This window comes from Canis lupus, chromosome 34 (genome assembly GCF_011100685.1).
Source record: "Canis lupus familiaris isolate Mischka breed German Shepherd chromosome 34, alternate assembly UU_Cfam_GSD_1.0, whole genome shotgun sequence".
Lineage (NCBI taxonomy): Eukaryota > Metazoa > Chordata > Mammalia > Carnivora > Canidae > Canis > Canis lupus.
Genome location: NC_049255.1, coordinates 22,576,140 through 22,589,075, shown reverse-complemented (window position 1 = coordinate 22,589,075; position 12,936 = coordinate 22,576,140). Strand labels below are relative to the sequence as shown.

At 38.3% G+C, this 12,936-nt stretch overlaps 1 protein-coding gene across 2 annotated transcripts in view; it reads right to left on the bottom strand.

Annotated features, from left to right (window-relative positions):
• CLDN16 (claudin 16) overlaps positions 1–12,936 on the bottom strand; it is a 74,117-nt gene that overhangs the window by 9,818 nt on the left and 51,363 nt on the right. Inside the window, exons 2-3 of one of the 2 annotated variants that reach the window (XM_038583270.1) lie at positions 11,897–12,109; positions 70–172 (exon numbers count right to left, since the gene is read on the bottom strand). In XM_038583270.1, the coding sequence (XP_038439198.1) occupies positions 70–172; positions 11,897–12,010 (217 nt within the window). In that variant the 5' untranslated portion in view covers positions 12,011–12,109. Of the gene's footprint in view, positions 1–69; positions 173–11,896; positions 12,365–12,936 lie in introns of those variants that run through there. The other variant, XM_038583271.1, reaches the window with a different exon arrangement.

Here is a 12,936-nt window from a genome sequence, read left to right as displayed (position 1 = left end):
AATGGAAACCCAAGTTCAGCGTTGCTTGGTAGCCCCTCCCTGGCAAGGTGTCATCTAAGGTATACATACGGGGGTGTTCGGCAAGTATAGAATCGTACTCATCACAGGTGCGAATCCCATCAAAAGCATTCGTGACACACTCCCACCAGAGGCCTCGGCATTTTGTGCTCACCTAGATGTTGGAGAAGACACTGTGTGAAACAACTCAACGCAGACACACTTCAGTTCCCCTCGATCAAAGGAAATCTTTGACTGTTGTGCTTTTGATAGTAAAGTACAGTGGTTGTAAGCGTGACCAGAATTTCATTTGCAACAAACACAATGCATTTTAGAGTATTTTCCCTTAAGCACTAACAACTGAAGGCTTTCTCCACCAGGAAATGAATTCACTTCCTGATGGGGGGCAGGGGGTAGGAAGGAGTGGTACCTAACATAGGTAAAATCACAATTACGTATATGCAAATGCTTATGGCTGGTTCCATCATGGAGTCATAGTTTTGCATAGAGGCAATTCATTTTGCTTTCCTGTGCTGATATTTGATCATCAAAAAAGAGAAAAACATAAAAAAAATCACGTAACAATGGATGATAACTGTTGACATCCTGAGTCTGTTAAGAATGTACATTAATTTTTGCCCATCATAAACAATGAATTCCATGAAGAAAACTGTTATTATATACGAGGTTCATGAACTCACAATAATTGCCAAAGAAAGCTACAACTAAGGAAAACAATACATGAAATCTAAAGATGCACAACTTCTTCCTCCTTGCCCCACTGACACACTACAAGGATTTAAGCTATGATATGGATAGGAGCAAACTGAGCCTTAACTTCACTCAACCTGATGGCTGTAAACCATTCTTCCTTAGAAACTCTGTGCAGGTGATTCTAAGAGTCCACCTAGAGTTAAAAGATACCAGTGACCTGAGCCTTTCCCTACTTTTTCTATAAGCTGCAAGTCACAATAGATTTCTTAAAACTGTAAACATGCCAACAGAAAATAGTTTCAAATATTCTTGACACAGCTCATGCATATGGAGCAGAGCTAATATGACTGTTTGTCTTGACTCAATTACAGATTCACATTACCTAGGAATTCTGGGAATAGTTTAGTAAAATTTAACCAAGAATTATCTTGGAAAATAAAAACTTAAATTTTTCCTTAAAGAAAGAATAAACAAAGCGGGAAGAGAAATGAAAAAGCTGGGAGATCATAACTGGTGTGAAGAAGAAAGGAAGGAACATAAAACACTTTGATCTGCAAAAGCAAACCATATCTGGGAATATTTGTGCTTTGAAACGCTCTGCCCCACATTCTGCCTCGAAGCTTTGTTGTGAGCCAAATACAACTGTACCACTTGCCACTCCACCACAAATTTCAAAGTTGTGCTTCCATTATCACTTTACATATAAAATATTCCTAATTGGTAATAATTTTAAAAATCTACATCAAGTCTATACTATGAAGCAGTTACTATTTAAGGATATTATACTCTCAGTTATTTCTTAAAGGATCCTGTGAGATATCAATTATTATCAGTTATCTTACAAATAAGGAGAATGAGACTTGGGAAAGGTAAGTGATAAACCCAAGAAAGCATAGTGAGTAAGTGGAGGAGATAGGACTCCAATACAGCAGTCTGTGTGGCACTGCAGGATACTTAAAACCCACTTAAAAAAAATTCTAAATCCATTTCAGGCTAGCATTGGAAATTGGAAGACAGCTTTGAGGGATGTGTTCAGCCCTAACTTTAATATCATCATGTGGCTACTAGTCTGCAGAGCCTCACTTTGGCTTACTCTTCCTAAGGTCACATATGAAGGGATGTTTGGAATTTGGGAATATTATCTGCCTAAGGACTCACAGGGACCAAAAATTTAACTGAGAAGGTCTACCTTGTGAAATCTGACTTATCAATTTCTTATCAGTTTCTAAATAAGGACGTGGACATCTCAAGTTAGATGTGATTTAAGCTACGTTAAAAAAGTACAGACTTTAAATCTAAGTTGATACTTATTATTAGGTGTGTTGTATCCTTGGGCAAGATCTTACCTTTTTTGAGCCTCAATCGTATTGGTATAAAGGAGATGGTGCAAGGAGAGTTAGAAGAATTTATTTATTTATTTATTTTTTAATTTGTTATTTATTTATGATAGTCACACAGAGAGAGAGAGAGGCAGAGACACAGTCAGAGGGAGAAGCAGGCTCCATGCACCGGGAGCCCGACGTGGGATTAGATCCCGGGTCTCCAGGATCGTGCCCTGGGCCAAAGGCAGGCGCTAAACCGCTGCGCCACCCAGGGATCCCAAGTTAGAAGAATTTAAAACTACAAACACATGATATAAATGATTTGCTCATAAATGATCTTAGTAAAGTACTTGAATATCATAACAACCTCAGTAGTGTCTGTGTTCAACAGGACTAACAGTAATATAACAGAAGAAAGGTAGACATAATGGGTTGAATGATGGCCCCTCAAAAGATGTCCATGTCCTAAGCCCCAGAACCTATGGATGTGACCTTATTTAGAAAAAGGGACTTTGCATATGTTATAAAGCTAAGGATCTTGAGCTAAGGAGACCTTGGATTATTAAGGTGGGCCCAAAATCTGAAGACAAGTGTCTTGGTGAAAGACACGTAGAGCAGAAGGTGATGTGACCACAGAGGCAGAGATTGAAGTGATGTGGCCATAAATCAAGGAATGCCAATGGCCACCAGAAGCTGGAAGACACAAGGGATGGATTCTCCCATAGAACCTTCAGAAGGAGTGTGGCCTGTCAAGACCTTGATTTCAAACCTCAGGCCTCCAGAACTTCAAAAGAATAAATTTTTCTGGTGTTAAGCCACCAAATTTTGGTAATTTGTTATGGCAGCCCTAGGAAATAAATACAGTAGAGATTATTGGTGCGAACTATTATAGAAAACAGACCTTCTCATAGCTTATTGCCATTCAGTCTCTCAATTAACAGGAACATACTGCATCCAGTTTGTTCCAACTCGAGCTAGGTTGTGTGGATTCGAAGTCACCATTCTACAATCAGACAGTGATTGTCCATAGTTCCTGCTAATAGCCACTAAAACCAAACAAACAAACAAGCCCATTGTGGTATTTCTTGTTATACATGAGCTTACTTAGGAAGGAACCTGAGATATAGATGTGAGAATACTCATTTTACACTGAAAAAGAGTCTCTTGGCAAAATAATCCAACAGTGGTGTCATTTTCAAGGCTATTGATCATTTACCTGCAATGACCATATTTAGAAAAGCAATGAGCTCATTAGAGGAAACAAGGAATCCAATTTCATTAGGTATTAATGCTCAGGGGCACACTATGAGATTGCTTGGTATTCACACTTGGTTAAGGTACGTGAGAATAGTGGCTGTAATTAACTAAACTTCTGTGTTAATATAGCACTTACTGGAGACACCCTTAAAGGTGCCTTTGTGCACAAAACACAAGGTTAAAAGATTTTATGTTATTTGTCATATTTTGGAAAGCCCCTCCTTGTCTAACATATAATCTTCACTTACTGATCCCTATGTTATACAACGGCTTATTAAAGAACTTCCTAAAAGGCAAGTAAATCTAAATTCTGAAAAGTTTTAAGACAAAGTTCTGTTTAAAAAGCAGACTGAGGCTTAAAATATTATGGTTAACCTTTCTTAAAGGGCAAAAATGCAAAATGTTAACTAATAATTCTTATCTTACAGGGTCATTCAAAATAGAAGATGCCAAATTTAAGCTTACTCTTTTAACATGCAATTTATATACTAATAAATGTAGATAATGATACAAGAGGAATTATTTCAATGAATATCTATTAATCCTGAAGTGAAGAGCAGATTAACTCTTTAATGGGGAGAACTTAGTTTATCCAAGATGTAACAATAAAAGTACAAGTCACAAACATGAGGCCAGCATAAATCTCCTAATATTAATTAATTGAAATAATAAAACATAGAGATCTTACAGAACAGTCCAGATTTCTGGCTTCTGTTGGAAACTTGGTCATTCTGGCCACCTAGACTCCTCAATGCCATGTATCAATAAGTAGCATCAGCTGAGTGACTGCTCCCATGAGGTGGGGCTTCTGCTGATGGGTTCCTCACCCCCCAACCCAGTCTGCGTCTCTCATGGATGTTGACTTTCGGGTTCATTTTGTGCTCCTAACAGACTGTACAGACTGTACATTTTCTGCTCCTGGTTTATAATAAAATTCCTACCCATCATTCAAGTCTCACTTCACAGATACTCCTTCTTCCATGACATTCTCACAGTTTCTCCAGCTGGAGTTAATTTCTTTTTAGATCATTCCATAATTTGTCCATCGTCTATAGCATTTACAATATTGCATTATTATTTTTATGTGCCTTTATGTACATCTATCTCCCAAGTCTGTCTCTTGTCATCTCTCAAAGTTTATTCATTGAATGCCTGTCATGTATTAGTCAACAAACTAGCGAAATTCTGGGATACAGCAATGACCAAGACAGGTATGGCACCTTGCTTTCAAGGAGCTTACAGAGTCTTCTTCTTGAAACATAGTAGATACTCAATAGATATTTATTGAGAAAAAAAATTGATCAAGTTTTCAAATCCACACATATTAACTTTTATTTGAACTCTGGCATAGATAATGGTTACTGATACACTCTATGCATAGTTGATGCTTAATATGCACTTTTAACTTGACCAGATAAACAAAACAGCTGAATCTGGGAGTCAAAGAACTATGACTTAGACTCCAGAGTTTATACTGATTTGGTGTCAGCCTGGACCCTATCTACACAAGTGGCTCTGGGAAGTGTTTCCCATAGGACTCAGGCTGAGCAGGATACCACTCAGAAAAAGCCTTAGGAAACTGTATTGACCATGACTCTTCCCCATTGAATTTATAGTATCTTAATTTATTTCCTTAATCTTGGGATTTCTTACACTGATCTCTTTAGGAGTATTCCATTAAGGCCTCTCTACTCCAGTCTTTGCTAATTTTTCTTTCCTTATCATTCAGGAAATGTCTACAAGCAGCAACACACAATTTTGCCTACCTTGTCTTGTTTCCTCTAGTTCTGGATGTGTTTGTCTTGCCTCCAAGTATTTTATATATCTTTTGAGAATTAGAGAAACTTAAAAATACTTTAATTCATTGGCATTTATTTTTCTCCAGCTACATGTGAGGAAAAAATACACACACACACACACACACACACACACACACACACGTACACAATACGCTTAGCAAATATTTATTGTGGACTGACCACTATCAAATAAGATTTTCTTTGTCAATATGCATTAGATTATAAATGCCTATGCAGTGTGATGTATATGTAAATACAATACATATAGGAGGAAGTGTTCATAAATCAAAAGAAGAGTAAATCATGAAGATGTATTGTTTTAAAAACCACCTTGCATACACATATTATAGGAATTTATACTTTTCACATCACCTTACCATTCTTGTGCTAATGTACTTGAACACTGACAATACAACTTACCTGTTTTCAGTATCTAATTAAGTATATGTATTAAGATACAAAAGTTGTAATAATACTATAGTAAATAGCATGTTTTAATACTAAGACTTAAAACAATTTTGATTTTAACATGCAATGCATTTGAATTTTTTGGATTAGGATTATGAAGTTTTATTTGAATAATTTATATTATTCTGTTTACTATACTGGGCTAAAAAAATACAAAAAAGGTATTTATAAGGATAAGGAAGCAAAATTAAGATAAACATATTAGGTGTTACCTTTCCGTTCTTCTCCATTTAGATGCCATGAATTTATCTGCTAACATACATTTGGTTTAGCTCTATTTACTTACTTGTGGAAAACTGGCTAAAGGTATAAATGGCAAGAATGATATAATGCATTCTTAGTAGATAGAATAATAACTTTTGTGGCCTTCATGGTTATATTACCTAATTTATATATTTGAACTACTAAAGATTTCAGATTTAACATTTCTTGCTTAACTTCTTTAAGCCACATGTTTAATCATTTTAGAATGCTTATGAAAGCATAGTACCACAACTTTGCAATGACTGCCACATCAGTTGTGACATATCACAATACACATTGAGTGCATGACAATAAAATATCAATTCACTTTTTTCTCTCTCCCTTTCTTCATTCTCATCTTTATGTGAAACACCAGGCAAAAAAGCTATATTCTCTGGACCAGAATACCCTCTTCGCCAACCTTATTATACATCCCAGAGAATTAGATTTTTAGTCCCATGTTATTAAAAAGAGGAACCAAACCTATATCTTGAAGTTTAAATTGTAGTAAGATAAGAAATCTTGCCTAGGAAAAGGTGGTAGTCTCCCTACTGAGATACTTCTCACTTATGGCTCAGTGTGTGATTTCCAAAGATCACCTCACGTTATAATTCACTCACTTATTCATTATTTTCATAGATATGCCAAGTATCTTAATAAGTGCCCAATAAATTCATGTGAATCATGAGTTCCCATGATTTGGAAGTTGGTGCTATGTGCAGTAGGAGATCATGAGATGAACAAGAGAATATTTGCGACAATATTGTTGTCACAGGTGTGTGCTGAAGGAGTCTGCAATGAATTAGAAGGTAACACTAGTATATGAACAAGCAGACTACGTGCTAGGTATAATAATTTTTATACTTATTTCATTTCTGAAGCAACTGTAGCATCATTAATGTGATTAGAAATCCCAGGAGAGAACATGATTATGGGGATAAAATAAATCCAAGTATAAGACACTTTCATTTAAGATAATAAAATTCTAATCATAATAGTGTTTGGTATATAACAAGTTCTCAGTAAATAATTAACACAAGATTAACTGAAAAATGGATTAATCTTGTGAAAACATTCTTTCCTTCTGATAACTGAAAGACCAGTAACTTTGTGAAGAAACTATTTTTTATTTCAGTATCCTTAATGAAGAATTATGTAACTTCCAATTTAGTTCATATTAATAATATTATTTATTCATGATTTCTTTTTCTTTTTGAAATGTATTTAATGAATAACTAATGCTATTTTCTCTCTATTGTCTGCCTTATTCCCTGGTTAAACAAGAAGGAAGCAGTCATAAGTAAAAAAAAATGGGCAAACCACAGCTCAGCCAAGTAAACAAAATTTCTCCAAGAGAATCAATAGCGAAAACAGGAATAGAACTTAAATCTCATATCTCTCCCTTCAGTGAACATTATACAAAATGTAATCTCCTCCTCCAGAACAAAAACAAAACAATAAACTGCAAATAGACAATAATGTATCTCTCATTTATTGACTGATTTGTATTTGCCTGGTACTGTGGTAAATGCTTTAGGTACACAAGCTCATTTAATCCTCACAAGACACTTATGATGTGCATATTATTCTTTTACAGAAGAGGAAATGTGCTTTATAGCAATTTAAATGTCTGCAATTTAAATATATGTAAGTATTGCCTGGCAGTGTGGGATTTAATCTCAGGTCCTCTACCATCAAGTCCAACCTGTAAACTTCCTCACCATAAAGCCTTGTATTCCCAGTCGCCTTGAGGTGCTATATAAAAATCTAAATGAGGACCAAATAGTGAGGTGGTCCAGGCATATTGCTGCTTGATATCTTGTGTATAGAGACTAGTTTTTCTCCATTTACTCTCTTGGTAAGTGACTCTGCCATTCTTCCAATTGCCTAAAAACAATAAAATGGATTTGCACCCTGACTTCTCCCTAGAATCAGCTCCTTTCCCCACATGCAATCATCAACCCTATTGATTAGAGTTCTTTAGAGCTTCCCATATCTTTACATGCCTCTCCATGCTTGCTGCCTTGATAGGCCAGACCACCGTGGCTTCCTTTCTGTTCTATGGCAAAGACCTGCCAATTAGTCTCCCTACACTTCATTTTACCCTTTCTAACCATACCTCACAAGTAGCCAGAATAACCAATCTATGTGAAACACATGCATGCTTTACAGCAAAGGACCTTTCTCCACTGTGTAAGATCTGTTTTACGTGAGCACAAAGCCTTTGATGACCAAGCTCCTATATTCTCTTCCCTACATTGGAAATTCTTACCGTGCTGAGATGGCCCAAAGCCACAGATATTGCTCTCATACCTGGATCATTGCCCATACTCTTTCCTGTGCTTGGAATACTCGCTACTTCTCCCTCCCTCATCTGGTCTTCAAGTCTCAATTTAGGTATTTCTTCTTCCAAGTTGCCTTTACTCGTTAGCCAAGATTGGGCAAGCTGGCTGCTTGGAGTTATTTGTTATGATGGCACTTGCCACACCATACTGTAACTATGAGTTCTCTTGTCTGTCTCCCTCAGTAAGCTGGGAGCAACCTAAGGTAGATCCAGTTTGCATCTTCTTTCCTAACTGGTACCCATCACAGCACAGGGGAGACCGAGGTATCAAATGGTATTTCTGGAATGAAGGGAGAGAAAAAGGAAAGAAAAGGGAAAGAGAGAGAAAGGGAAGGAAACAGATGAAGGAAAGACTAGCAGAAAGAAAAGGAATGAGAGGAAAAGCATAAGAGATGGAAGAGAGAGGGAAGGGAAAAGGCAAAAAGGAAGGAGGGAAGGGATAAAAGAAGATGAAGGGAAGGACAGGAAGAAGAAATTCGTAAGGAGACAAGGAGGATGGAAGAAAGGAAGGGTGTATGAAGTTACGGAGAAATGGAGAACGTGCGCACTAGGTTCTTAGCGGAAGTTTTGAGGGGAGAGGCTGTGGTCACCATGGATTCTTCAGTGACCCTGAAGTGACAGTCATAGCCAAGGAGTCCTGGGGTTAAAGAATGTGAAGACTGAGGAAAAAAAAAAACAACAACTTTAAAACAATGCAGTTTGCTTTGTTTTGTAGTTGAAGAAGCTGACCTGAAGGCTGAGCCAGGGCTTGCACGAAGGAAGACAGGAAAGATGTGAACATGGCCTGGATTAATCTTAAAGCCCAAGTTCTGTCCACCGTGTGGGTTTTCCCAGAGACACAGAAAAATCAGTGATGATGGAGTAGAATGGGGACTTAGAGCCACTGGTCCCTGGTTTGGGGTTGTGCACAGTGCCATTTGTAGGCCATTTCTTTTTTTTCCAAACATTTTTACTTCATGCAAAGGACTTCTCTCTTCAAGGGAGGCATGAGGAAGGCAATATAATATGTTACACAATTTTGAGTATTCTCCAGTAAGACAAAAGAATATTTGAGCTCTTTCTGTCTCTTGGCCCCGCTTATTCACCTTAATCCTCTAACAAGCCCTGACCTTCTCTCATTCTCTACGTTTGCCATGTGTCCTCTGGTCTGGAAATCCCCTGCTGCCATCTCTACCTTTTGAAATCCTTTGTGTCTTCTGGAGGCTTTGCTCAAATGCCTTTTCCTCCCTGAGGCCTGCTGCAACAAGAGATAATCATTCTACCTTCTTTGCTCCGATGGCATATTGTTCATTTCTTTCTCAAATATGAACTGGCCTGTGCCTTTCATTATAGTTTCGTGGGTATCTTTTTTCTTCACTAAATGCCTACTCCTGGAAGACAGGACTCACTCAAGCTTTATCTTTGCCTCCTCTGGTAAGATCAGCACAGTACTCTTTATATCCATACATTTCATATTTGTTATGTTGAATTGAACTGCAGAATCTATTTTCCAACTCTGATGCCTACATCCCCCTATAAGATTCACAAAGCCAACGAAGCTAAAAATTCATAATACTGCTTTGTGTTTAAATACTCCAGAGGTTAAAAAAAATACTCCATAGGTAAGTGTTTTAAAGCACTTTTGTTGCATCAACTCTTGTCCAGTAGTGGTTTAAAGTGAGCTGTTAATATGGACCAAAGATGATACACCCATAAGGAAGGAAGCAAGGAGAAAGAAGAGTAGAATTGAGACAGTGAGTATCAGAACCCCCAAATCTATGGATAATTATACACCTTTATATACTGGCCAACTGACAGAGAAATTATGAGAGATCTCTGTCCTTTTAAAAATATTAATAAATAAAGAGATTGTTGGAGACAAGAGATCTCATTTGTCCCAGGGATTTTGTTGTAATGTGGAGGCTTCTTGGGAAATGTTTGTGTAATACATTTCAAGTATGAGAAATAAGAAAGAAGCTAAGAAATACTAACTATTGTCCAAGGTTAGCAAAGATTTACTTGGGGTGAATAAGCGGGGCTGCTCATTCCATTCATTTTAACTAGCAATGTTCTTGCACAGAGCAGATGGCAAATTGGTTGGATGCTGAAATCAAAGCAAGAAGGCGCTTTAAATGCCAGGACTCTCAATCTCTCTCAGCAAGGTCTGACCCTTCCTAAACTTCCATTTCTTATCTAGTGAACTTAGTAATGTTGTCAGCTTAGGCAGAAAGATTTTCAAATTGTTTTAGAAAATATTTTAATAGTGCTTTTAGATAAGATTTTACATATTTGTAAAAAAAAAATGATTTCTACTTTGCTGGAGCCCAGCACATTTGGAAATTAATCTCCTACTACTGGTAATCCCGATTCTGGTGAGCTAAGGGCAAAAGACATTTTTATCTGTGCTTTTCTCTGAGCGCTGTTCAAAGAGCGTTCTTTTTTCATTCACCATTTATAGGCACAGCCAGATAAAATACATCACTGGACTCAGATATAGCAGATATCCTTTGCAGTATTTCAATTCTGTCACAATTTTGAGAAACATAATTTTCTGGTGCTAAAGAAGTATTTATAACTAACTCTGTTGGTTTTGAAATGCCATGTAGAAGTCGGAGGAAAATTAAAGGCCAAAATAATAATAATAATAAACGCAAAAATAATACACAGCAAAATGGAAAGGTTATTACTTTTCATTTCTGCCTCCAGCTTGAGAGTCTAATAAATAAAATCAGGAGAAGAATACATAAACTAGCACTTGGGTAGCTTTCCTAAGTCATAACGGTGACAGTAGAGCATTTGTAAGAACTAAGTGTTCCCCTCAGGATGTACATGAGAGAGCCAGTTGGGTTGCTATAGTCTTTTAGTTCCTGATACATTGTCTCTTTTTCTTACCTACACTTTCTGGAGCCTTATTAATGAATAGGAGCTGATTTTTTTTTATTTTTTTTTTATTTTTCTTTTTCTTTTTTTTTTTTTTTAGGAGCTGATTTTGAAGATCGGATGTTTTTACTCAGTTCTACCTCTCTCAGATTCCTAGAGCCACAAGAAATAACTGTAAACTTCAAAATTGCTTCTTCTGAGCTTCTGCAGTAAGAAAAATAAAATGCTTCAAATGTGAACCACTCACTCATTTCTTACCTAACAGTTGACTTCCAAGAACAACTTATATGTGAGAGGGTTTTGTAAATCCACATCCGCCCCCTGTACCTCAGGACACACTGCAAAGAGTTGTCCTCCCTCAGAGTACTTGTTCCTACTCAGAGACTCCTTAAAAATAATAGTTTTCTCTTGCACAGTAATTGGGTAAGTTTGATATACCTTGAGTTTGATTACTCAGTTTCTTAAATTATCACTTAAGAGAGGGCTCTCGTGTTACTCATAATGTTCTCCTCAAGATTAGAAAGTGTTTGGTTGCCAGAAAGGATGTCACGGGAATGTTATTCAATTTAGTATACGCAGCAGTGGAAGAGATGAATTTCTGGGGGACTCAGTGGCAGGGGTTATGTAATTACCCTTGTGTGAACTTATCCTCACGAAAATAGAGGGATTATTCAGTTACCTCATCTATAAAATGGGATAACACCACCACCTACCTCATAGATCAGCTGTGATGATGGAATGAGCTAAGGTAAGACTCAGTAAGTAGTAAGGAAAAGTCCATCCATGTTGGCTATTATTTCTTTCATTAATCCTGATAAAATTTCCTGAGACAGTGGGACTAAGAGAAACTTTGCACAGCCTTGGGTCAGAGAAAGAAGGCGTTGACTTCTTACCTCCAGGGAATCGTCAGCATTCACCATCCAACAGTCTGTCCAGGTGGCCACGACCAAGAACCCAGTAGAGAAAAAGGCAAAGAAGCAGGCGGTGTACTGGAGAAGACCTCTCATGTTGGCGAGCAGCCTGTCTGGAAGGGACACATGGGCAGCTGTCAGCCCTGGGCCCCCTCAGGTAGCTGGAACGCTGTCCGTCTTCTGAGCTGCTGGTACCTGGGGATGTGAAAACACCAGGCTTTTACTTTTCCTCCCACCCCACTGCAGACGTCTTAAGTTGTAGTGAGAGTAATGCGAACAGGCTGTAACCCTCGGAGGGGTCCTGGAGGTCATTATCCAAAGCACCCAGCCTCCAATCAGAAGCCAGGGCAGAGAAAGGGCTGAGTGTGTTCTGGGTGGGGGAGAAAAGGAGCCCTGGTAACATGTTCTGCCCAGACTGAGGGCTGATGGGAGATGATGGTCACCTGGGGCACGTGGCAATGCCAAGATGGGGAGAAGGAAGAAGGGTCACACCCCATGCTGACGCCTGTAAACTGATCTTTCTCAAGCCCTCCAGGGAAAGTGAGTTATTCTCCTCCCTCCTCGGTAAGGAGGCTACACGGTTGACTGCGTGCTATTTTATTATGAGGACCATTTTAATATGCGTTGACTACCTTAGACAGACAGGCCACTGGTGCAACTATGCTAAATAAGTGGTAGCTCCAGGGAGTTTGCATTCCACAGTGCTGGACAGGACGGCCCCTTGAAGGGGTTCCAGTACCTGGCCCCAGGTGGAGCCCAGCTCCTGACCTTTGGGCACTGCAGAGTGGGAAGCCACCCGCATTCACATCCACTCACCTCTGCGTGGAAAGCCTGGCTCTGAAGCTGAGGGGCTGAGGGCACCTGCGCTTTGCTCTCTGTAAAACTGGAGGTACTAATGCCATCTTCATGAGCTGTTTGTGAGAATTGACATTGTGTCTGTATATCATTTAGAAGAGTAGTTGACAAAAGTAGCTGAATGGTAAACATTAGCATGACCAAGAATTCTCTATAGGATTATTTTT